The 25,062-nt window shown below is 39.4% G+C and overlaps 1 protein-coding gene across 1 annotated transcript; it reads right to left on the bottom strand.

Annotated features, from left to right (window-relative positions):
• Positions 1-3,498: 3,498 nt before the first annotated feature.
• On the bottom strand, positions 3,499-24,766 carry Hmmr (hyaluronan mediated motility receptor). Its single transcript, XM_069993959.1, has 18 exons — positions 24,468-24,766; positions 22,218-22,316; positions 21,501-21,577; positions 20,116-20,163; positions 17,746-17,934; positions 16,874-16,960; positions 16,684-16,784; positions 16,413-16,487; positions 16,098-16,273; positions 15,132-15,280; positions 13,266-13,480; positions 11,976-12,092; positions 8,857-9,003; positions 8,190-8,342; positions 7,761-7,860; positions 6,536-6,712; positions 3,937-4,096; positions 3,499-3,638 (listed from the first exon to the last, which is right to left on the bottom strand). Exons 1-18 carry the CDS (start codon positions 24,511-24,513, stop codon positions 3,619-3,621), a joined length of 2,136 nt encoding a protein of 711 aa, XP_069850060.1. The 5' UTR covers positions 24,514-24,766; the 3' UTR covers positions 3,499-3,618.
• Positions 24,767-25,062: the final 296 nt, after the last annotated feature.

The following is a 25,062-nucleotide window of genomic DNA, read 5'->3' as shown; positions in this document are numbered from 1 at the left end:
ACTGCAGAGCCACAAATGACTGGCCTATACTCGTGTATAATGCAAACATGTTAAAATCTTCTCCCTCAGGTCTCTGCAAGCCAGCATTGAACAGGGAGGTCTGGTGCTAAGATGATCCTGGGGCTGCTGTTGCTGGTTTATACAATGAGTGTCCTGTAACATTAGCTCTTGGTGATGTGCCCTTATCTTTTCCTTTGATCTTTGCTCAACTTCTTGGATTTATGAAAGATGACTTTTGATATTTATAATGACGAAAATGAACTCTGGGGGCTGGGAAGGTGGCTTAATGGTAGAGTGCTTGCCTCGCATGCATGAGGCCCTGGGTTCGATTCCTCAGCACCACATAAGCAGAAAAAGTTGGAAGTGGTGCTCTGGCTCAAGTGGTAAAGAGCTCACCTTGAGCTGAAGAGCTGAGGGACAGTGCCCAGGCCTAGAGTTCAGGCTCCATGACCCACCAAAAAAACAAACAAAAAACAACTCTGTACATTTTCCCCCTCCATTCTTTTCCTCTGGAACTTCATTTATTCATACAGTAGGCCATGTGATATTATTCCACAGATCTTGGGTACTCTTTCATTTTCTTAACTTTTTCAGCTTGGAAATTATTTCTTTGTATCACTCAAGTTCATTGATCCCTTTAATTTTTCATGTTCACACTGGTTTGTGGTTAAGCCTATCTAATGAATCCCATTTTAAATCACACACTTTATAACATATGTATATATCTAGTAAGTTTCTGTTGTTCATATGGTTTACTTTTTTTGTATCAAGCATCTTTCATTCCGTCCCCACAGGGACTTATTTCTAGTCTTCTCAGTGCCTAGGATGTTGAGCAGTATACTTATCTATTCTCTTTGCTATTAGCTTAGTTCAAACCATTTGGTTCTATTAATTTTTCTAATTCATATTTTCTATAAAATTTCTAATTTATGTATGATGGTCTAAAATTCACTCACATTAAGATTTAACACAAGAATTTTTATTGTGAGAATACCATTCAGATGAGTTACAATGACATGGGCAAGATGAGTGCATAATAAAAATAATAATATTTCTTATCAAGCATTGTTGCCTCCTCTTTGTTTCCCCTTCCCATCCCTTCCCATACTCCCCCACCTGTTTATCCTGCCCCCCACCAAAGTTGTAAAGTTCGTTTTTTGACATGACTTGTACATCTCATTGTTGCCCTTCTCCTCCACAAATTATACCATCATCAAAAACAGTGAAAGCAGGGGTTATACCGTGGGGGAGGGACATAAAAAGCAACATAGAAATCATCTTATATGTTAGAAACAATAGCAAGAAAGAAAAAACATTTGAGTCTTTATCTTGGGGTTCGCCTAACATCAACTTATCTGTTTCTGCTTGTCTCAGAATATACTAGTTATTGCAAATGGGAAACCATGGGACCTGTTTCTTTGGGCCTGGCTTACTTCACTTAAGATTTTTCAAGTCTTTCCATTTCCTAACAAATGGGGCAGTGTCATTCTTTCTGGTGGAGGCATCGAATTCCATTGTGTATATATACCACATTTTTTTATCCATTCATCTACTGAGGGTCATCTGGGTTGGTTCCATATCTTACCTATGGCAAATAATGCTGCAATAAACATATTGTGCTGGTAGCTTTAGTGTGGTCTTGTTTGTGATCATTCAGGTAAATGCCCAAAAGTGGGATTGCTGGGTCATAGGGGAGCTCTATGTGGAGTCTTTTGAGGAACCTCCATACTGCTTTCCAAAGTGGTTGAACAAGTTTACACTCCCACCAACAATGTAGTAAGGTTCCCTTCTGTCCACATCCCCTCTAGCATCTGTTATTAGAGTTCTTGATTCTAGCCATTCTAACTGGGGTGAGGTGGTATCTCAATGTTGTTTTGATTTGCATTTCTTTTATGGCTAGGGAGGTTGAGCATTTCTTCATGTGTCTATTGGCCATCGTTCATTCCTCTTCAGAGAAGTTTAAGTCTTTAGCCCACTTATTTATTGGGCAGTTGTTTCTTTGAAGATTTGTTTTTGGGGGATTTAATTTTTTGAGTTCCAGGTATATTTTAGATATGAGACCCTTGTCTGTTGTGTGGCTAGTGAAGATCTCCCAATCGTGGGCTTTCTATTGATCTTGCTATGTCCTTTGCCATGCAGCTCTGCAATTTCATGCAATCCCATTTGTCCAAGCTTTCTTTGATTTGTTAACACAAGAATTTCTGGAAAGCTGTTCTGATGGTGTTTGTCTCTATTGCTCCATGAGCATTGTAGGGAGGCTTTAAACTACATACCAGGGCTAGGAAGGTGGCTCAGTGGTAGATTGCTTCCCTTGCATGCATGAGGCCCTGGGTTCGATTCCTCAGCACCACATAAGCAGAAAAAAAAGCTGGAAGTGGTGCTGTGGCTCAAGTGGTAGAGTGCTAGCCTTGAGCTGAAGAGCTGGGGGACGGCGCCCAGGCCCAGAGTTCAGGCCCCACAACTGGCAAAACAAAACAAAAAACTACATACCAACTCTGCAAATCAAACAGAAGAGAGGCAGAATCACCACTTTCTCAACAGTATCATTTGTGAATCTTGGGGCAAGATAGGGTGGGATGGAAAGACAATAAACACATTCAGAATACAAGTTTTAGCTGAGCTTCATCAAGTGAAAATGAAATAACTTAGCAAATGACTGTTTTTACTTTACGTGACACAAATATTCAGTACACATACAGATGGCATGTTCTCTAGAGGCTACATGTGGAGGCCAAACTACAGACTTTAATCTAGAATTGACGTACTGCCCAGGAGTCAGTACATTCAGTAATTCAGTGACTCTGACACAAGGTAACAAGGTTCCTATGGAGCCAGTCGTGCCCTTCATTTTATTTGAAATGCACAAATGATGAGGACAGAATGAACATTACTGGTAAATCAAAGAAAAGGCCACAAGCCAGGGAGCTTTAGTTTTTTCTCAAATGAAAATGATTTCCAGCCAGGCGCTGGTGGCTCATGCCTGTAAATCCTAGGTACTTAGGAGGTTGACATCTGAGGATCATGGTTCAAAGCCAGCCCAGGGAAGGAAAATCTGTGAGTCTCTTATCTCCAATGAATCACTCAGAAAACAGGAAGTCGTGCTGTGGCTCAATAGAGTACTAGCCTTGAGCTGAAGAGCTGAGGGACAGAGCCCAGGTGCAGAGTTCAGTCCCCAAGACCGACCAAAAAAAAAGAAATAAAAAAAAAAGAGAAAATTATCTCTAGAATCAAGGCAAAAAATCCAATCTGGGGATTAGAATTTGGGATCTTGAGTCTGAAACTAAGAATGAGGAAAAACAATTTTATAGTGATGTTTAGAGAAATATAAATTTGGTGGTGTGTACTGGAAATTGGAAGCCAAATTTGATAGGACAGAATGGGATGCTAAAGAGATTCTTAACAAGAGAAAACAGTGTCAGAAGATATTCAGAAACAAATGTGCAACTTCATTTAATATACCTAAGGATCAGCAGTTAAAATTTAATATATTATCAAATATCCAGAATAAACATATTTAATAAAAACAACAAGGTCAACAAAAATAAAATGATTCCCAAGAGGCTTTGGCAGCACATTTCTCAGATACTTCTTGCATGATTCTTGACACTGCATAGGAGCTTAGTAGCAGTTTGTATCACCTGAAAAAATTGGTAAAAAGAAATGTTATTTAAGCTCAAATGATCATCATAAACAAAAATGCATGTTTTTTTTTTGAAGATAGCTGAAGCAACGCTTGACGTTCTGCAACATAATTTATTTGTATTTTGATATTCATTATTTCCACCGGTTTTGGAAATATATAAAGATTTAGTCAAAAAAGATGTCTTTCTCCCAGGACCACAAATTAATAAATTATAGAACAAACATTTAGGTTAAAATATACATTGTGTGTATATGCATATATGTGACAGCTCTATACGTGTATTAATTTCTTACCTTCCTTTAATGGGGTTTTAACAAAATTCTCTTTATATTCATGATGAAAAGCCTTTGATGGATCAAAGCGTTTGATACCCAGAACTTTATTCAATTCTTCTTTAAGCTTTTGTTCACTTTGTTTCCTTTTAGCAAGCTGAGACTGGAGTTTTGACACCTCCTATGTGAGAAAAACAGAAAATACACAACTATTAAAGATCACAGTGGAGAGATGTATTACCCAAGCTGCAGGCTAAGTTGTTCAGCATCATAGCTAATGGCAAAGTAACTATTCCAAACATACTTTCAAAATCAAGTAACAAAATTGAAGGACTTGAAGGACTGGAAATGTGGCTTAGTTGTAGAGTGTTTGCCTAGCATGCATGAAGCACTGGATTCGATTCCTCAGTATCACATGAACACAAAAAGGTGGAAGTGGCACTGTGGCTCAAGTGGTAGTGCTGGCCTTGAGCAAATGACTCTCAGGGACAGTGCCCAGGCCCTGAGTTCAAGCCCCAGGGCTGGGGGAAAAAAAAAAAAAAACAGGTATGATAGATAAATTTGTCGTACAGTTACAAAGCTGTTTTTGCAATAAAAGCTCAACCTAAAACTACTGAAAGACAAGCAAAATGGCAGTTATTCAAGCAGAAGTAGATTATCTTTTTTTTTTTTTTTTGCTGGTCCTATAGCTTGAATTCAGGGCCTGAACCAATTTGTGCTCAAGACTAGTGCTTTACCACTTGAGCCACAGTGCCTCTTCTGGCTTTTTGTGAGTAGTTTATTGAAGGTAAGAGTCTCATGGACTTTCCTGCCAGGCTGGCTTCAAACTGAGATCCTCAGATCTCAAGCCTCCTGATTGGTGTGAGCCACTGGAGTCCTGCTCAGAGTTAGATTTTAAGGGAGTACCGATCATAAAGCAATAGTGCACCAAAACAGAAACAGGACAGGTAGCCTGACCAAGCCGTCTACTATTGGAAATCAACTTTTGTCTTGACAGCATAAATGCCTTGTGTACTAAACATCAGAAAGGCAAAACAGTTAAGACCTGACTCTGAAAATGGCACTGGGGGAAACATGAAGAAACATCTATTACAGATCTAGGAGAGAACTCAGGGTGAGGAACAATAGAATTCCATGGTTGACAAAGAACCCTGGCTACTTGAGAGTAAACCTTAAAGAGTAGCCACTTAGTGGTTGAACTATGGAACTTGAGGTATGGATATGATTGGGAGAGATGGGAAAACAATGTAAGGGGTGATACTGATCAAGATGCATTATACTGCCAGGTGCCGGTAGCTCACCCCTGTAATCCTAGCTACAAAGGAGGCTGAGATCTGAGGATCATGGTTCAAAGCCAGCCTGGGAAGGAAAGTCCATGAGTCTCTCATCTCCAAAAAACTACCAGAAAACTGGAAGTGGTGCTGTGGCTCAAGTGTTAGATCACTAGGCTTGGGCTGAAGAGCTGAGGACCAGCACCCAGGCCCAAAAGTTCAAGCCCCATAAGTGACAAAAACAAAACAAAACAAAACAAAAACAAAAACAAAAAAGCATTATACTCAGTCTGACTTTTAAAACTGAAATCTTTGTACCGATACTTCAAAAAAAATTTTTTAAAAAGAAGCAACTTAGGGGCCTTCAACTTTCAAAACCCACACCCAGCTAATCCTCTATGAAGGCTCTGTGAGTTATAAGCCAAAAGCTCTAGAGTCACAGATGTGTGGTTGTGAAAAAGGTGAGGTCAGAGATTGCAAAATATCCATTCAGAAACAGGTTCCTGTACTTTTTTTGCCTGAGCTGGCCTTATAATCTCCTCTATGTCCAACACTGCTTGAATTTTTTAGTAACTTTTTTTTCTGGGATGGTTTTGAACCTCTATCTATCCCAGAGCTGGAATCAGAGGCATGTGCCATAACACCCAGCCTCTGAGTTTGTCTTGAGCAGCTTTGTCTCTATCATAAATTCATTTTTGGAATAAAATGACCATCAAGGATGACTGTGGGAATACCTGGGCAAGATGATACACCAGGAGGCTGAGGAGATCAAAGAGTTCAAGGCCAAGCTGGCCTACATAGTAAAATCATATCTGAAACAGACACTGAGAAAACACACACACACACACACACACACACACACACACACACACACACACACACACACACACACACACACACACACACACACACACACACACACACACACACACACACACACACACACACACACACACACACACACACACACACACACACACACACACACATAGTGCTCCCTTCCTCTCCACTCCAAGCTGACTAAGGCAGACACTCCAGGGCAAAGGCTATAGCTAAGAATAGAAGCTTTCCTCTTTCCTCAACTTCCACAAGGTACTTCTTCCCAGGAGGAGTAGGGCATCACAGATGGTGTTGCCAGCAGCAACCAGTTGCTGAGGTTCTGCCCTAGAAATTGTAGTTGAGGTGGAGAAAGAAGCTATTTTGATCAGCCTTAATTGTAGTACAGGAATTCTACTTAGGCACATGTGTTAAAAATGCTGTTCTGCTTCATGAGGTAATGGTGTCACCTTAGGAGAGGCAAATAAGCCCTTTATTCATATCCTTAATGAAAATAACGCTATTTTACAAACCGACTTAAGATGGCTATTTTCATCTTTCAATTTCACAACATGCTTGATTTTTTGCTTTAGATTCTGATGACCCAATAGTTCCGCATAGGAATCTCTTATTTTATTCAGCTGTTCCTGAGTTGCACCATGTTCATTCAATAGTGCCTGCTTCTCTGCTTCAAATGCATCCAGTTGTTGCTAAAAAAAAATATATTGAAATTGTTAAATCTTATTAGCTTCTTTTAAATCATGAAAATAAAGAAACCAATAAGCAAATCAAGAGCATTCTTACATAAAAGACTCTAAGATACTTCTAGGAAACTCTTAATTTTTTTTTTTTTGGGTCAGTCATGGGGCTTTAACTCTGGGCCTGGGCACTGTCCCTCAGCTCTTGAGCTCAAGGCTAGTGCTGTACCACTTGAGTCACAGTGCTACTTCTGGTTTTCTGAATGGTTTATTGGAGATAAGAGTCTCACGTACTTTCCTGCCCAGGCTTGCTTTGAACTGTGATTCCCAGATCTCAGCCTCCTTCGTAGCTAGGATTACAGGCATGAGCCACCTGAGCCCAGCTGAAACTCTTAATTTTTTTATTTTAAAGGTCATTAAGAAGAAAAAAAGCCAAAGTTGCAATACACACTTCACATACAACTCAGCACTCAGAAGGTTAAGGCAGAAGGATTGCAGGCTTGAGGCCTGAGCTGGCTTACATAGCGAGACACTGCCTCAAAAAATCCCATTTAAAACAAAAGCAAAAACAAAACAAACAACTTAGAGGAAAGGAAATAGCCAGCCACCTCCCTCTATCTGTATCAACTATATCATCACTCTATAATTCACATGTATTTTTACTCTAAAAGTCCAAATTAACATTTATACTATTTTTTCTTTTAAAAAGATCAGTGCATTAATTTGTAAAACACAAATACTGTGAAAAATACATTTTACAAAGCGACATAAATTATCAATGTACATACCAGGAGAGCCTTCTGGCCTATTACTTTCAAACTATTTTTTAAAATATGTTAATTTAGGTTACATTAAAAATTTATGTGTATCTGTCAATTATTTCTTAATAAAGCTAGAGAAAAGTTATAATAAAATTTATGAACTTTTAATAGGAAATTGGAACAATAAATGCATATATTAAAGTGACTCTTCAGCAAAACCAATCACTATTATAACTGTCTCAGGAAAAAAAGTGAATTCCTAAAATAAATACAAACAAGTTTACTTCTATGTGACAAACCTGGAAAGGTTTGGTTTTCTCATATAGTTCCTGATAAAGGAGACGCCATTTATTCACTTCCTCTGTTAATTCCGCCACTTTATTTTCTTTCTCAGATTTCCTGCATGATAAAATTAAATTAAAAACTATTATTTAGACTCCAGGCTCCAGTGGTTCACACCTGTAATCCTAGCTACTCAGGAGGCTGAGATGTGACGATCACAGCATCACAGTTCAAAGCCAGCCCAGGCAGAAAAACCTGCAAGACTCTCACCACCAAAGAGCCAAAAATCAAAACTGGTAAGGCTTTTGAGGCTACAGCTCACATGGTTTAGCACTAGCCTTAAACACAAAAGCTCAGGGGCAGTGCCTAGGCCCCAAGTTCAAGCTCTAGGACTGGCATATACTCACAAAAAAATACATGGCACTCAAGTTCTAAATCTGATTTACCTTGTTTCCTCATCTTCTAGTTGCTTCTTAACATTTTCCTCTTCTTGTTTGAGTTGGTTCTGCAAATCAGTAATCTTTTTAAGTGAACTATCTGTGATTTCCTTAATTTCTGCTTCTTTTAGTGCAGACTCCTTCTGGAGATCTGCAAGCATCCTGGAATTTGAGAGAAAAAGAATCTACTAGACATTTTATAGACATTTCATTAATTTCTTTTAAAAAATCCTAAAGGAACTTAAGAAATCTATCTATCCTTTTAATCTTTTTCCCCCTCCATGTGCATGTTTAGTTTTATAAACATACCATATATCAGGAGTCCAGCATTTCAAGCACCACTGGCACCAATTTTAAAACCTCCTTCAGCCGATTAGGTTTTTTTTGGGGAAGGACATGTTAAAATGGATCCCATTATATTGTAAATGTATATAATGAACTTTTGGTCATATCCTTTCTCATATTACTTTTTGTCCCACTTCAGCCGATTAGGTTTTTTTGGGGGAAGGACATGTTAAAATGGATCCCATTATATTGTTGTAAATGTATATAATGAACTTTTGGTCATATCCTTTCTCATATTACTTTTTGTCCCACTTTCCTACTGGTCCTTTTTCTTTAGTGAAGAATCCTTGCCTAAGGCTGCGGGGATGGAAATGTTACTTGTTCTACCTACCTTGCATATTCTCGATTGGTGCTTTCTGTTTTCACTATCTGATATTGAACATCCTGTGCATGCTTTTCAGCCTTGGCTACTTTTTCCTGTAGAGATGCATTCTCCAGTTTAAGAGCTTCCATCTCACTTGCTTTTGCTGCTTTATAGCTTATTAAAAGGAAAAAGTAGCATTTTAAATGTGCATCATTCATGCATATACCTAGTTTCTATTTTAGGTACTTTCCAGTAAAACAAACACAACCATCCAATATACTCATGCACTTTCACAGGTAAGAATTCAACGTTCAGAATTAAGTACTAATGAGTCTCTTACAAGACATTTATTGTTCAATGAAAACAAAATCATGTGGCTACGATGTAAAGGAAGTATACATACAGAGATGAAATTAACTATCAAACATAAAAATTACTTCACAACACAATCTCTGAATCTACTGTCAAGAGTTCATGGTCCCTCATAAAAAACAGGTAAATATATAATTACAAACACTTTTGAAATATGTGTTAGGAAGGGAAAGTACAAAAGGTTTTAAGCTTAAGAATAGGGGATCCTGCACTCTGGATAGTAAGTTAAGAGGTAGACAGAACATAGTCCTCTACAAGGTGAGAAAAAGGCTCATGAATGATAGGCTGGAGAAGGGGTTAGAGGTGAACAATGATCACCGTATCAGAGCATAATGAGATACTTGAGGAATATGAAGCCCTAGTAAAGGTCTCTAAGTAAGTATGTGGATTTCTCCGGAGATGATTATACAAAGAAGTATAGGAAGAAAAACTAGAAAATTAATAGATAATTATTTATTAGCCAGGTGAGAGAAAGGAGGGTTTAGATTGATATGCTGACAATAGAAAGAAGTAAGACTCTTTTATAGACATTATAGAAAATTGTGACATACATAGCCTGGATGCAAAGGCTAAAAGAGAGAAAATAATAAAGAATGAGGCTTAGATTTATGGAATGAGAAGTGGGGAAGATGAAAATGTCACCTACTACAATGAAAACACAACAATAAAAAAGGAAAGACTAGAAGCAGAACCAAATGGAAAGACCAAGAACTACACTGTTCAGATCAGCACTAGGTGATAGTGAGATACCTATTTGAAGATGTAAGAGAGATAGAAATGGAATGGAAAAGATCTGCTTTGAAGAAGCACATTTTAAGGGCATTAGAGTATTTATAGTGAGTGAAATTATAGAATCAATAAAAATCACTTACAGATCTGTTTATTAAACTAGTGAGAATTCCTTAAAAGGATTGAGATTAATAATACATATATATGTACATATTTCATATATATATAGGCATCTCCCTATATTTTATATATAACATTGTTGATATAAAATATTTATAATACATGAGCATATATATAATAACACATACAATATATAGGCATTTGTTAGTATCTTTAGGTTCTTAGAACAGGAAGAAGATCTTCAATAAGATACATTAAATAAAGTTATACATCACTAGTAGGAGTACAGATTCATATCAACTTTGGAAAGTGATAGTACTAAATTCTAAAGTTGGATAGTAGCAGAGAAAAATTTATACATATGTGTAATAGAGAAACAACCTATGCTATTAGTTTCATAAAAATGAGAAATAATCCCAAAGTGATAGTGGATAAATTGTAGGCTGTTCATATAAGCAAAGAGTCACAGCTTAACCATGAGCAAATTTTAGCTCAATAAACAAATGTAGTATGATTCTAGAAAATAATGCATAATGAAAACCAGGACATTAATGCTATGACAATGCATTTTGCTGGCACTGAGACAAAAGAAAATTAGATAATGCCTTTCTGTATGAACATATGTTATCAAATTGTAATACATAAGGTAAAAATCAGTGATAAATTAAGGCCTCAAGAAAGTCTTATCTAGCCAGGCGCTGGTGGCTCACGCCTGTAATCCTAGCTACTCAGGAGGCTGAGATCTGAGGATCGCGGTTCAAAGCCAGCCCGGGCAGGAGAGACCGTGAGACTCCTATCTCCAATAAACCACCAGAAAACCGGAAGTGGCGCTGTAGCTCAAGTGGTAGAGCGCTCGCCTTGAGCTGAAGAGCTGAGGGACAGCGCCCAGGCCCAGAGTTCAAGCCCCACGGCCGACAAAAAAAAAAAAAAAAAAAAAGAAAGTCTTATCTGATCTGGGAAGGCAGAAACAAAATACATAAATATACAAAACTGTTGAAAATCCTTTGTGTTGATTTTATCTTTTTATAATTCATGTAAAAAATTGGACATTCTTTTATTAAAGAGAAAAGGAATCTTCTCACAAAATAATAGGTAAATAAATAGCTAAGTACCTGTGGCTTACACCTGCAATCCTAGCTATCTCAGGAAGCTAAGATCTAATGATGGCAGTTCAAAAACCAGCCCGAGCAAGAAAGTCTCAGATTCTTATCTCCAATTAACCAGCAGAAAACCAGAAGTGGTGCTGTGGCTCTAGCCTTGAGCACATAAGCTCAGGGCAGCACGGAGGCCTGGAGTTCAAGTGAAAAAGAACAACTGTAAATGGAAACATTACTGTTAATATACCAGATAGAAACATTACTATTAATATTTCAAGTAAAAAATGTACAACGTATTTCATTGTGTGTGTCAGTACTGGGGCTTGAACTCAGGGCCTCACTCTCTTGCTTTTCTGTCCACGGCTGGTGCTTATTGAGCTACACCTCCACTTCTGGCTTATTGCTGGCAAATTGGAGGTCTCTCAGACTTTCGACCTCAGCTGGCTTCAAAATGTGATCCTCAGGTCTCAGCATCCTGAATATAGTTAGGACTTCAGGTGTAAGCTGCAAGCATATTTTTTTTTAAAGAGGGAAAAAATATATAGAAGTGAATACAGTGTGCAGACAGTACCGTGTGCAAATCTACCAAACAACTGTGAGGAAGAATAGAATTTTGGCTTAAGGTGCCAGATTGAATGGTATGAGACAGCTTCAAAGAGATCAAAAGTGTTTTGGGTGTTTTTGGTGAGATTGAAGGGAGTAAGTGAGGTTGGATTCAAACTTGCTATCACCTCTTTCCTCTGCCTACCAAGTGCTGAGATTACAAGTGTTATGATCACTATGTTTGCCTGGGAAAGGGAAACTTTCATATAAGTAGAAGATTAATACCTTTCAAATTGAACATTAACATCTTCAAGGTTTCTCAATGCACTATTATAAGTTCCCTGCAAAATCAAGGTAGCCTGTAAATGAGCAGTATTATTGTTCTCCAGTTCAGCTTCTTTCCTAAGAAAATAGAAAAATGAGAAGATAAAATATAGGCATTTAGAGGAACAGCGCTCTTCAATCCCTCCATCAAATCATTACTCTTAAGAGAATGCATTGAAATGGAATCACGTATCATTGCTCTAGCCTTTGTATCCTATCTGGACTCAAATTTATGCCTTCTAACAGCATTTTTTTCTCACTACTTAGTCCAGGCAGGCTTTTATTTTCATGCTCATCCTCCCTCCTCTCCTTATGCGTGCTGGAATCACATGCATGCTTATCACCAGGTTTCTTATAGTATTTTATTATTCTCATTTTTTTTCCAAAATCAAAAGAAACTTGTAGACCAATCAGGTTTGATAGTTAAAAATGTCTTGTACAGATATAATTAGATATACTGAAGAGTGGCAGATTGCCACTAGCAATTTTTCATCCATGGCTATCCATTATTCCATGTTTACCAAACCTTGAGCTAGGATGAGGCTTCAAAGGATCACCTCCTTAATCCTCACAACCATCTCCTGAGGTGTCCTTAGCTCATAATTATGTCCTGGTCAGAATGGAATGGGCTCACCCTTTATTTCTGGAACAAGTTGTTTGTGTTGTTTCTTTAATATATTAATTTATTGACTGGTTTCATCTCATCTTTACTGCTTATATTTTATTTTTTTCTTTGGTCCAAGATGGAACTTGAATTGTAACTTGCTTTCTGCTTATTGGCAGGCAGTCTACCACCTGAGCTACACCTCTAACTCCTTTATTTTACTTTTGTTTTAAATTTATTAGTTATTAAATTTATCATTCCACATCATATACATTTATACTGGTAGTTTAAAACTTACTGGGTAGAATTAAAGAGACTCTAAAACAATTTTATAGCAGCAGGAAAGAGTAAAGAATACAAGGATTACCAGTTACAAAGCACCTAGATTTAATGAAGTCTAAACTTCTGTATGTAGTACAGAAAATATACAGTACGGAAAGTTATACAGAAAATATTAAGTACAGTGAAAGATATTTTAATGGTTCTTTGAAAACAGTTACAGAATTATGAAGACTTATCCTATATAACATTGTTATCTAGGGTTGAAACAACTTATTCTTTTGCATTTTGAGAATCTTAAGAAACAAACTAGAGAATGCTTTCACATCTAAAGTCATGTATAAGTTTGAGATATTGTGAATACAAACTGTGCCAGCTGGTCTTTTAGGAGTCTTAGCTCTCTTTTTGCAGATCTGGTGTCCACTTCTAACTGGTTGATCAGTGTTTCAGTCTGGAAGTCCTTTTGCTGTGCTTCCTCCAGCTCATCCAATGTTGATTTTAGTTCTTCTTTAAAGTTTTCCCTTTCTTTGATAATTTCTTCTTGACAATTAGATAGGTTCTGCTGAAGACTAGAAGATAATTCCTGTATTCAAACAGGCAACACAGAAAACAATATGAAATTACTTTGAAATTTTTCCAAAGACACAAGTACTGTGCAATCTAAATCCAAAAGTTTCACAGAAATATTACAAAGCATATATGTATATATATATATATATACTAACTATATTCACTTTTACATATGCCGGTCTATATCTTAACATTCTGACGTGATTTTCAAGTTTTTGGAAAAAAAAAAAAAAAACACTCCCAAATAAGCTTTAGTAAAATAGAAACTACATCTATGTATGTTTTATAATCGATTCTTTTTTTTTTTTGGGTCCGGTCATGGGGCCTGAACTCTGGGCCTGAGCGCTGTCCCTCAGCTCTTCAGCTCAAGGCTAGCACTCTACCACTTGAGCCACAGAGCCACTTCTGGCTTTTTTCTTTTTGCTTATGTGGTGCTGAGGAATCCAACCCAGGGCCTCAGGCATGCAAGGCAAGCGCTCTACCACTGAGCCACCTTCCCAGCCCCCATCATAGAAGTATTTTTTATCTGACATTAGAACCATATAATCGATTCTGACATTAGAACCATAGTATACTAGTATATGAGAAAAGTATATTAAAATATACATAAGAATCGATTATATGGTTCTAATGTCAGATAAAAAATACTTCTATGATGGGGGCTGGGAAGGTGGCTCAGTGGTAGAGCGCTTGCCTTGCATGCCTGAGGCCCTGGGTTCGATTCCTCAGCACCACATAAGCAAAAAGAAAAAAGCCAGAAGTGGCTCTGTGGCTCAAGTGGTAGAGTGCTAGCCTTGAGCTGAAGAGCTGAGGGACAGCGCTCAGGCCCAGAGTTCAGGCCCCACAACCGAACCCAAAAAAAAAAACAAAAAAAAAACTTCTATGAGCCAGACACTCCTGGCTCACACCTGTAATCTTAGCTATTCAGGAGGATGAGATCTGAGGATCACGATTCAAAGCCAGCCCAGACAGGAAAGTCTGTGAGACTCTTTTCTCAAATTAATCACAGAAAAAGCTGGAAGTGGCCCTGTGGCTCAAGTAGTAGAGTGTTATCCTTGAGTAACAGGAGCATAGGGACAGCACCCAGGTCCAGAGTTCAAGCCCCAGGACCAACCAGAAAGTAAAAAAACAAAATGAAAAAAGAAATAAGTAAATTTTTCTTTATGTACCTGCACTTTATGTTATTTTTCCTCTGTATTTATTCAACTGTAGCCAGACACCTGTAAGCCTAGCTACTGAGAAGGGTGAGATTTGAGGATCACAATTCAGGTAAGTCCGTGAGACTCTTATCTCCAATTAACCACCAGAAACCAGGAAGTGGCACTGTGGCTCAAAGTGGTAGAAAAAGCTGAAAGGCAGTACCTGGCCAGGTCCTGAGTTCAAGCTGAAAATATCTATATAGCCTGTCTAACACAAAAATATCCTAGTAAAAAGTTTTTATTTCCTATTTTGTCATATACACTATTTTTCTTTTGTATATATCTACTAACCTTATAATGACATATTGTAAAGATCTTTACCTATAGTAGTCAGTGTATTTATGATTACTGACTCAGGCTAAGAGTCTAAAATTAGAATTATTAAAGAATATATACAAAGAATAACATATAGGGAAATTTATGACATATTAAGAACATTTTTTTTCAACATTGGAGACTACCTACCTTCTCTTGTTGGAGAAGTGACTCAATTTTCAAATTTTCTTGTTGTAATTTTTCATACTTTTGTTTCTTAAGAATAAGCTTCGTTTTTAAGTCTTGTATCTCAGCATTTAGATTTTCATCCCTTTCTCTATTCTTGTTGATGAGGTCATCTATATAGGAAAACATTAGGGACATTGTTAACTAAAAAATAACATTACTTTTTTCTTTTGGTGCTGGGTACTGAGGCTTGAACTCAGCTAACCTGTCCCTTGGCTTTTCTGCTCCTAGGCTACTGCACCACCACATGAGATACAGCTCTACTTCTCACAGTCTCAAAGACTTTCCTATGCTGACTTAAAACCTGGATCCTCAGATTTCAGTATCATGAGTAGCTAGGATTACAAATGTGAGCCACTGACACCCCATTCAATAACATTATCAGAGTCCTACGTTTCCATATACCCTTTTTTTTTTGGGTCCCGTCACGGGGCCTGAACTCTGGGCCTGGGCGCTGTCCCTCAGCTCTTCAGCTCAAGGCTAGCGTTCTACCACTTGAGCCACAGCGCCACTTCCGGCTTTTTTCTTTTTGCTTATGTGGTGCTGAGGAATCGAACCCAGGGCCTCGAGCATGCAAGGCAAGCGCTCTACCACTGAGCCACCTTCCCAGCCCTCCATATACCCTTTTAGTATATTATGTAAATCAAGTATTTCCGGAGGTGGGGGGAAGACTCCTCATATTATGAAATTCGTATCATTACCATAATAGCACACATTATATACTATTTTTTAAGCCAGGAACATAATATATAGAACTAAGAAGAAAACATTATATAAGTTAAACACTTGCAAATAAAGAACAAGCTATTTTATTTTTTACATATTAAAAAGCTATTTTAACAAAGCAGTACTTTTCTTAAATATGGTATATAACATTTCCCAAAAAATAAAACTAAGTAAAAAACTATCAAAGTATAAACACCAAAATACCTTTTTCTTTTTCAAGTAGCTGACATTTAGCATTGAGTTCTTCTACTTGTCTAGCTAATACAACTTTTTCCTCCATAGATTCCTTGAGATTTAAAACTTCATGGTTCTTCTCATTCAAGTCTTGTTTCAACTGGGCAACATCTACCTTGTATTTTTCCACCTGATCTGATGCACAACTGCATTAAAACACATGGTTTTGAAGACTATATCCCTTTAAGACAGGGAAAATCTCAGCAAATCATTAAAATGACACATTCATCGGTGTTCAGAAAAATAAGGCACAATTATTATAATAACAGCTACTATTCATATTACCTAATTTCTTCAATGTATTCTAAGAGTTTTTCTATTTCAGGTTTTTCATCAATTTTTTCTTTCTCTATTGAAACACTAAAAAGTAAAATGAAAAGGGTGATGTTAATACATACTGATTTTGTTCAATATACCCACGTAACACTATCTATCAATTAGCCTAATTTAAATATAACATTATACATGTGCACTGAAACAAAATAGCACCCCTATAAATATGTGCAACTTTGTTTTCATGGATCACTTTAATTTCTCTTTCCTTTTAGTCACTTACAGTTTCCCCTCAAGTTGTGCTATTTTCCCTTTAGACTCTTCCAGATTCTTTTCAGTCATCTGTAGCTTCACTTCCATGCCTTCTTGTTTAGCCATCATACTCTACATAAGAGAGAGATGTTTGTTTTAGGAAATGAAAAATTGCTTACACCTCTAATGTAGACAGTTAACTTACCCAAGGTAGCACTTACCTTCATTTTTGCTTCTCTTTTGTTTCTAAGTTTCATCAACTCCAGGCTGAGAAGTCTCATATTCTTCTGGTTACCATCATCAGTAAACTAAGCACAATAGACATAAAACTTTAGAAATGTTTTTTGCTAAGTCATATATAATGACTTTAATTATTATATCACTGTAGCTATACTTGCCTGCAATGTACTTTACTGTTAGAGAAAATAGTTTTCAACCATAATTGCTGCCTGTAACTGCTAGTATTATTTTTGTTTTTTCTTCCTCTTAGTAGGACTTTCTAGTTTATTTTTGAAGTACTTTAAGCATTTACTTTTATACTTTAAGTATACTTAAGTATTTACCTTTATATGTCCACATCAAGGGTCTCTGAGAAATTTATCAAATATGCTTAACAAAATTAATCTTAAATTGCATCGTATTCTTGAAATATGCAGTCTGTAGAGGCCCATCCTAGGTCTCCTAACACATAATCTCCCTTGGGTAGGACCAAGAAATCTACTCTCTTCTCTGATTCTTGTGCACTTTTACTCCCTTTCTGAGGAGGAAGAGAGAGGAGAGATGAGAGAGGAGAAGGGAAGGTGAAAAGAAAAGGAAAAAAGGAGAGAAGAGAAGGGAAATGGGGGAGAGGGAGAAAAGAGGGAGGAAGAAAGGGGAGGGGAGAGATCAATCTGTTAAGTAACTTTAAGATACAAATTCTGTGATTTTTATTAATGGTCATATTTGGAGGGAAGGTGAGAAGATTTCAAAACATTATTAACAAGATGTAATTTATTTAAAACCTCTTATGTGCCAGATTCCCTAATAAAAAGACAATCCTATTTGAAAAAGACAAGCTTATTAATCAATTTTAGTTATTGTGAGGTTCAAGTACCTTAGATTTTAGTAGCTCATTTGCTCTAGTTAGTTCCATAAGCTGTTTTTCCAGTGAAGCATTATTTGCAGACAGAGTTGTTTTTTCCCTGACTGCAGCAGTTAGTTTTGCTTCCATTTTCTCCAACGCAGATTCCATATCCTGGATCTGCTTGCCCAGAGTACCACGTTCATGTGCAAGAACACGAATCTTAAGAAAAGAAGTTGATAATAAATGATTCACTAATATAGTGCCAATAAAAGTAGATGCTACCGGTAACAACAGCAGTAAGGTCTCTAGAGAGGACATACATTTTGACATTATACTCAGCTACCTTTTTTTGGTGCCAGTCCTGGGCACTGTCCTTGGAACTATTTTCCTTAAAGCTAGAGCTCTACCACTCACGTATGCCACAGCTCTTCTTCCAACTTTTTGTTAATTAACCGGAGATAAGAATCTCATGAATCCTAGCTACTCAGGAAGCTACCCAGGCAGGAAAGTTTGTAACACTCTTATCTCCAATTAACCACCAGAAAACTGGAAGTGGTGCTATGGCTCAAGTGGTAGAGTACACATTTGCTTTAAGCTGAAGAGCTCAGGGACAGCACCCAGTCCCACAACTGGTGGTGGGGGGGGGGGGGGGAGGTGGGGGGGGGTAGGGAATCTCATGAACTTTCTTGCCCAGGCTGATTTTGAACCACAATCCCCAGATGTCAACCTCCTGAGTAGCTAGGATTACAGTTATGAGCTACCAGTGCCCAACCACAGTTACTATTTTACTTGCTTTGTGAATAATCACTTTTAATGTATTTTTTTACTTTTGTGTGTGTGTGTGTGTGTGTGTTGGGCAATATTGGGGATCAAACTCAGGTCCTTGAGGTCTAGCTTAGACTGAATGCTCAGCTACAATGGTGGCTCAGCTCTACTACTTGAGCCATACTTCTTTCTACCCCAAAGAACACAAGGATTATACTTGCCATAAACTTCTAAGTACAATGCAGCTGTTTATTTACTTCTAAGACATGAAAGTTCTAGTTTTCATTCATTCAAATTACACAAATTTGAATTTTACTTTGAAATGCTAATTCCTTTCATAGAGGCAGAGCTGAGGTTCTAAGCAGACTGCAGTATTGGTCCTATTAATATCAGCAACAAAAAAATAAATATCTGTAAACAAAAAAGTGTGCAAGCCATAGTGGGTATGTGGCTCCAATGGCCTGCTCTTCTTGTAATGAGGCCCTTGGTTCTAACCCCAGGTCTGATGGGTGGTGGGGTGAGTTTGGGGCAAATTTTGCCATTCTAAAGTTCTATATCCAGTGAAGTAACTGATGCAAATGATCAGTTCTAATCCTGGCACCGCCACTGGTCCTTAGCTATGCCACTGAGACTCAGTTATTACATGGTGACTATCACTGAATATATCTGCTTTGGCCTGGATCCTCAGTAAAATAATAGCCAATTATCATTTAAAGTAAAGCACATCAGGGCAACCAGAACAGAGGCATGCAATTATCTATGTTCTCAGTCCTAAATTAGCATTTGACAGTAACCAAATGCTTTTTTTTTTTTTTTTTGGTCGGCCGTGGGGCTTGAACTCTGGGCCTGGGCGCTGTCCCTCAGCTCTTCAGCTCAAGGCGAGCGCTCTACCACTTGAGCCACAGCACCACTTCCGGTTTTCTGGTGGTTTATTGGAGATAGGAGTCTCACGGTCTCTCCTGCCCGGGCTGGCTTTGAACCACGATCCTCAGATCTCAGCCTCCTGAGTAGCGAGGATGTGAGCCACCAGCACCCGGCCCAAATGCTTAATTTAGAATAAAGAATGTAATTACCAGAACAGTGAACAACAGGAACCTGTAGACTGGTAGAAAAGTAAAGTTACATTGAGCAGCCTACCATCATTAAGGAGGTAAAATGGATTCTTTAGGGCAGCGTTGTTCTACAGAAAATTCTGCTTTAAGAGAAAGGTACTGTTGAATAGAGCAGCTGTTTACCATTGGTGGCTAACTGAGCAGTTAAAAAGTAATAAGCAAAATGTGAACTGAGTTCGTAATGGTGTTCAACATTATTTAAAAACAGCCATATGGACAGATTCTCACACTAGTAATCCTAGCTACTCAGAAGGCTGAGGTCTGAGGCTAACAGACTGAAGGCAGCCTGGGTAAGAAAGTCCATGAGACTTTTGTCTCCAATTAACCAGAAAAAAAGCTGGAAGTAGAGTTCTGGTTAAATTGGTAGAACCAGCCATGAACAAAAAAACTGAGACAGCACCCAGGCCATGAGTTCAAATCCCAGGAACTGGCACAAAAAACAAATGTAGTTAGCAATTATTATTATTGAATTATTATTCAATAAAGCACTAAAAAAAAAGCATTTCAAGAAAGAATTGCTTACCTCTTTTTCTAATCTCTTCAAATCTTTATCATTCTTTTGAGATTCCTTCTGTTTAAAAGCCAAGGAACAATTATAAATAAACAAGTGCCACAAACATCACAGTCAAACTTGATTTTTAAATTAAACAAATTAAAGGTTCTAAACAAGTAATTTTCCTTCATTTGATCTTTTGTGTAGTGCCTTACTATGTAGCCAGGCCGGTCTCAAACTCACAATACTGCCTTAGTCTCTTATGTGCTAGGTTTAAAGGCATGGGCTACCACACCTGGATTCATTTCTAGCTCAAACATTTCAAGGGGTTCATGAAATATATTATAGTTAGCTTCTCTTGTAAATGAAAGAGAAGTTTTTTAAAATCTCAAAATATTTTAGGTTAAAAAGTTTGCAATACATCTGTAGTTTTTCCTAAGAAGCCTGATGAAAATAACAGGTGGAGGTTTATGGATTATGCACTAGCAGTATTTCAAGTACTTAACAGCCACATACAGCTACTCACTTCCACAATGGAACAAATTATTCTATACTGCAAATCCAGAGATTTAAGTAACTGCCAAAAAAGTAAACAGTTCAAGTATAACCTATAGCTTTGGACTCCTAACTCTGAATCTTTGTCACATGATAATATGCTAATATGTGCAACTCCTTAAGAAAGCAAAGTTGCCTATTTATGAACAAATGAAAATATTAATAGTAGGACACAGCAACGGTCACAAAATTACTAAGAAATCTATCCTCCCACCACTACCTTAACAGTTTCCAAGTAACTACGTTAGGCATTGGAACATTTCTTCTTTTCCACCAATCCCTAGCCTTCCCCAGAAATGAAACAAACAGAAAACAAAACAACTCAGACAGTGGTGACTTACAGATCATAGTATGATTTATAAAGGTTAAAAAAGTAATAAGAAATTTAAGCTGGGCGCCGGTGGCTCACGCTTGTAATCCTAGCTACTCAGGAGGCTGAGATCTGAGGATCATAGTTCAAAGCCAGCCCGGGCAGGAAAAGTCTGTGAGACTCTTATCTCCAATAAACTGCTAGAAAACTGGAAGTGGCGCTGTGGCTCAAGTGGTAGAACTCTTGCCTTGAGCTGAAGAGCGCAGGGACAGCGCCTAGGCCCAGAGTTCAAGCCCCACGACCGGCCAAAAAAAAAAAAAAAAGCACTAAGAAATTTATCTAGATATAAAAATGACTCAGAAATAGAGACTATTTTGTAATTATGACCTTAAGGCATAAACATAGTGGATTTAGTAATCACTGGGGAGATTAAAAAACTTGCCAGAGTCCTAATGATAACTTAATTAATTGGTAGATTTACTTACAACTTTGATTTATTCATTTAGCTTATTTTTTGATACAGATGAGCTATTATATTAAAGTTCCTCACCTTTAATCCCACAGTCTTAGCTCTTTTAGCTGAAGTAGGCAAGGTAGTGTCTGTGTCATCAAGATTTTGTTGAGATTCTTCAGAAAAATGAATTGAAACAATTATGGTTGGGTTTTACATGCTTTAACCATATATGAAACATAAAATTTCCAGATTTCTTACTGCTACTATTAATAAGTCAACATTCTTTTGATTGTACATTTCCAAATAACTGTACAATATTTTTACATCTCTAACACCTTTCTGATTTTTGTAGTATTATGACAGAAAGGGTTGCTTAATCTTCTTGGTTATGCATACTATAAAGATGAAAGCAGCTGGGCGCTGGTGGCTCACGCCTGTAATGCTAGCTATTCAGGAGACTGAGATCTCAGACTCACAATTCAAAGCCAGCCTGGGCAGCAAAGTCTGTGAGACTCATCTCCAATTAACCACCAGAAAACTGGAAGTGGCCCTGTGGCTCAAGTGATAGAGTGCTCGCCTTGAGCTGAAGAGCTCAGGGAAAGCACACAGGCCCAGAGTTCAAGCCCACCACTGAGAAAAAGAAAAAAGAAAAAGAAAGCATTATTCTGTCGTTGAGCCTTCCATAAATCCATCAAAGTAGTCTAAATATAGTTTGGGCTGTTCATCTTTAGAAATGTACCTTTACATATAGTTAGTTACAGCTTTAAAACTTAAAAGTTCATGTTACCATTGTTCTATTTAAAAACTCATTACCTTTTTGTTTTTTAAATCTTTGAGATTTCTGAAAAGATACTGGTCCTTTAGATACTTCAGAGACTGTAACATCGTAAGCACCTGGAGATGGAGCACAACCTAAAGAAAATATAAGACATTAATGAGTTATTCAGCATTAGTCATTATTTCTTGTTAAAAACATGTCAAGATAAACCCAGGTATGGTAACATATGCCTGAAATCTCAGCACTTGGGAGGCTTTGAGAAGTAACACACACACACACACACCTATCTGTCTATACTTACACTAACAGAGTTTGGTAAAAATAAAAAAGTCCCTTTGGAGGGCACATTCCTGTAACTCCAACTAGTTGTGAAGCAGAGGCAAGAGAACTAAGCTAGCCCAGCAAAAATTATGAGATTAGGGTAGATTTCTCTGAATACCAAAAAAATATGGTCCTAGAGTCAAGGAAAAAAAGCTTGTGTTAGCTCACTCAGTCATCCTTTATAAGCAAGTGATGAGCATTGCCATTTGTATATTATCTGACTGAAATTACAGATGGAATGACCACTAACTAATGTACATTATAATGCATAAATTAAGGACATTGATATTCAGCTCTACTCCTTCCTGGATGGCTATTCAATACAGCTACACGCCATTTAGTATTCTCTTGGTAAAGGAAAACTATAGTTTGGTACCTAATACTGACCCTTTGCTGCTCTGGCTGCTGGAAGAACAACATTTAGATTTTAGTGTAGTGAGGGAGTAGCATCTATCAAGTGATATCTACTATACTTAAGTCATCTACTTGCGTGGATGGATCATAGAAGCCTGGGTTTATACTCTATGTCTTTGGTTTTGAGCATATTTCAGTCCCATTTTTTTTCTTTTCTCAATAGAGCACTTACTCTACCTCTGGAACTACAGCCACAGTTCAAAAGAGTTAATCCTTTTCTTTTTTTGATGCCAGTCCTGGGGCTTGTACACAGGTGCAGTACTTAAACTATTTTTGCTCAAGGCTAGTGGTCTATCATGTGAGCCACAGTGCCACTTTCTGGCTTTTTGCTGGTTGGCAGAGTCTCATGAACTTTCCTTATGGTCTGGCTTTGAACTGCAATAATGAAATCTCAGCCTCCTGAGTAGCTAGGATTACAGATGTGCTCAACTCATACCAGGTGATAAAAAAAATTTTTTTTTTTGGGTCCGGTTGTGGGGCCTGAACTCTGGGCCTGGGCGCTGTCCCTCAGCTCTTCAGCTCAAGGCTAGCACTCTACCACTTGAGCCACAGTGCCACTTCCGGCTTCTTTTCTTTTTGCTTATGTGGTGCTGAGGAATCGAACCCAGGTCCTCTGGCATGCAAGGCAAGCGCTCTACCACTGAGCCACCTTCCCAGCCCCGGATTGTTAGATTTTTGAAAAAGCAATTTGGATATAGCAGGGCCTGGTGGCTCAAGCTTGTAATATTAGCTATTCAGGAGGCTGAGCTGTGAGGATCCTGGCTGGAGGTTAGTTTGAGCAGAAAACCCCGGGACTCATCTCCAGTTAAGCACCAAAAAAAGCCGCAAGTGGAGCTGCGGCTCAAGTCCAGTGGGAGAGTGCCCGCCCGCCGGGCATTTCTCATTTATTTTCCTTATTGTGTGCAGGTCCTATGGCTTGAACTCAGGGCCTGGGGGCTGCCCCGATCTGATTCTTCACTCCAGGTTGGGCTGGTTCTCTACTGCTTGAGCCACACCTCCACTTCCGGGCTTTGGAGGTTCCTTGGAGCTCAGGGTCTCGGGGACCTTCCTGCCAGGGCTGGCTTCGAACCGGGGTCCTCCGATCTCGGCCTCCTGGGTTCGTTTAGGATGACAGACGTCGGGGCCGGCCTCGAGTATGCTCAGGGACGGTGGCCAGGCCCTGAGTGAAAGTCCCACGCACAGGCGTCCGTGTTGCGCGTGCGCACACACAAGCTCCACTACCGGGGGGGGGGGGGGGATGGTTGGGAGGCGTGGCTCACGACCGGGGCCTGAGTTCAAATCCCGCCCCACCCACGACCACCGGGCCGCGGGCCGGGACGTGACAGGCGCTCAGCGAACCGTGCCGTCCAGGGCCGTTTCCCCAGCACCCCCCCCCTCCCGGGAGCTCGGGCCCCGGCCCGCGCCCGCCCGGCGCCATCTTCCCCGCGTCTGTCAGCTGAGAGCCCCGGGGTCCCCCGGAGCCCCCCGCGTTCCGACCGAAGCGGACCCCCGGGCAGACCCCGCCCCGGCCCCGGCCCACCCCCCGAGCGCGGCCCGCACCCGGCGCCCACCAGAAGGGTGATTGAATCTCTTCAAGGGCGCCTTGGCAAACGACATCGTCAGGGCCGGCCAGAGAAGCGACGCGGGCGGCGGCTCCGCAGCGAACCCGACCGTTAGTCAGCCCGCCGCCCCAACGTTGGTATTCAAATCAACTCGCACTTTCCCCGCCCACCCCACAGTAGCCAATTGGAAGGCTGAGAACCAGGAGGCTGACCAATCCCGCTTAGGAACACTGCAGGAGCACGTGCACCGAAGCCTCTAAGGCGTCCAATGAGGTGATTCGTGACGGCAGGCTGTACAGCCAATGGGAGGCCGTTTCTCTTGGCTACGTCCCGCCCGCTCGGCTCTGGAGCCTCGCAATCCGCCGTGTGGGCCGGCGCCCTTTGGGCGTCGTGATCCGCTCGTTCCAGCCTGGTGCCGCCGTGCTTTGGCTGTCAACTTTTCTGGGTCCCAGTTGCTTCAACACCGGATCCTGTCCGTGTCCTAAATGGACATGGAAACGGAAAAACGAACTCCGGGCTCGGCGTCAGGTAGGGGATGTGCGCATGTGCGATGACCCGGGTGTGTAGTGGTGGGAGGGGGGGGGGAGGAGGAGCGTGACCCGAG

This window comes from Dipodomys merriami, unplaced genomic scaffold (genome assembly GCF_024711535.1).
Source record: "Dipodomys merriami isolate MVZ:Mamm:240054 unplaced genomic scaffold, mDipMer1.0.p SCAF_44, whole genome shotgun sequence".
Lineage (NCBI taxonomy): Eukaryota > Metazoa > Chordata > Mammalia > Rodentia > Heteromyidae > Dipodomys > Dipodomys merriami.
Note: the sequence above shows the minus strand (reverse complement) of the source record. Positions and strands in the feature narration are given on the sequence as shown.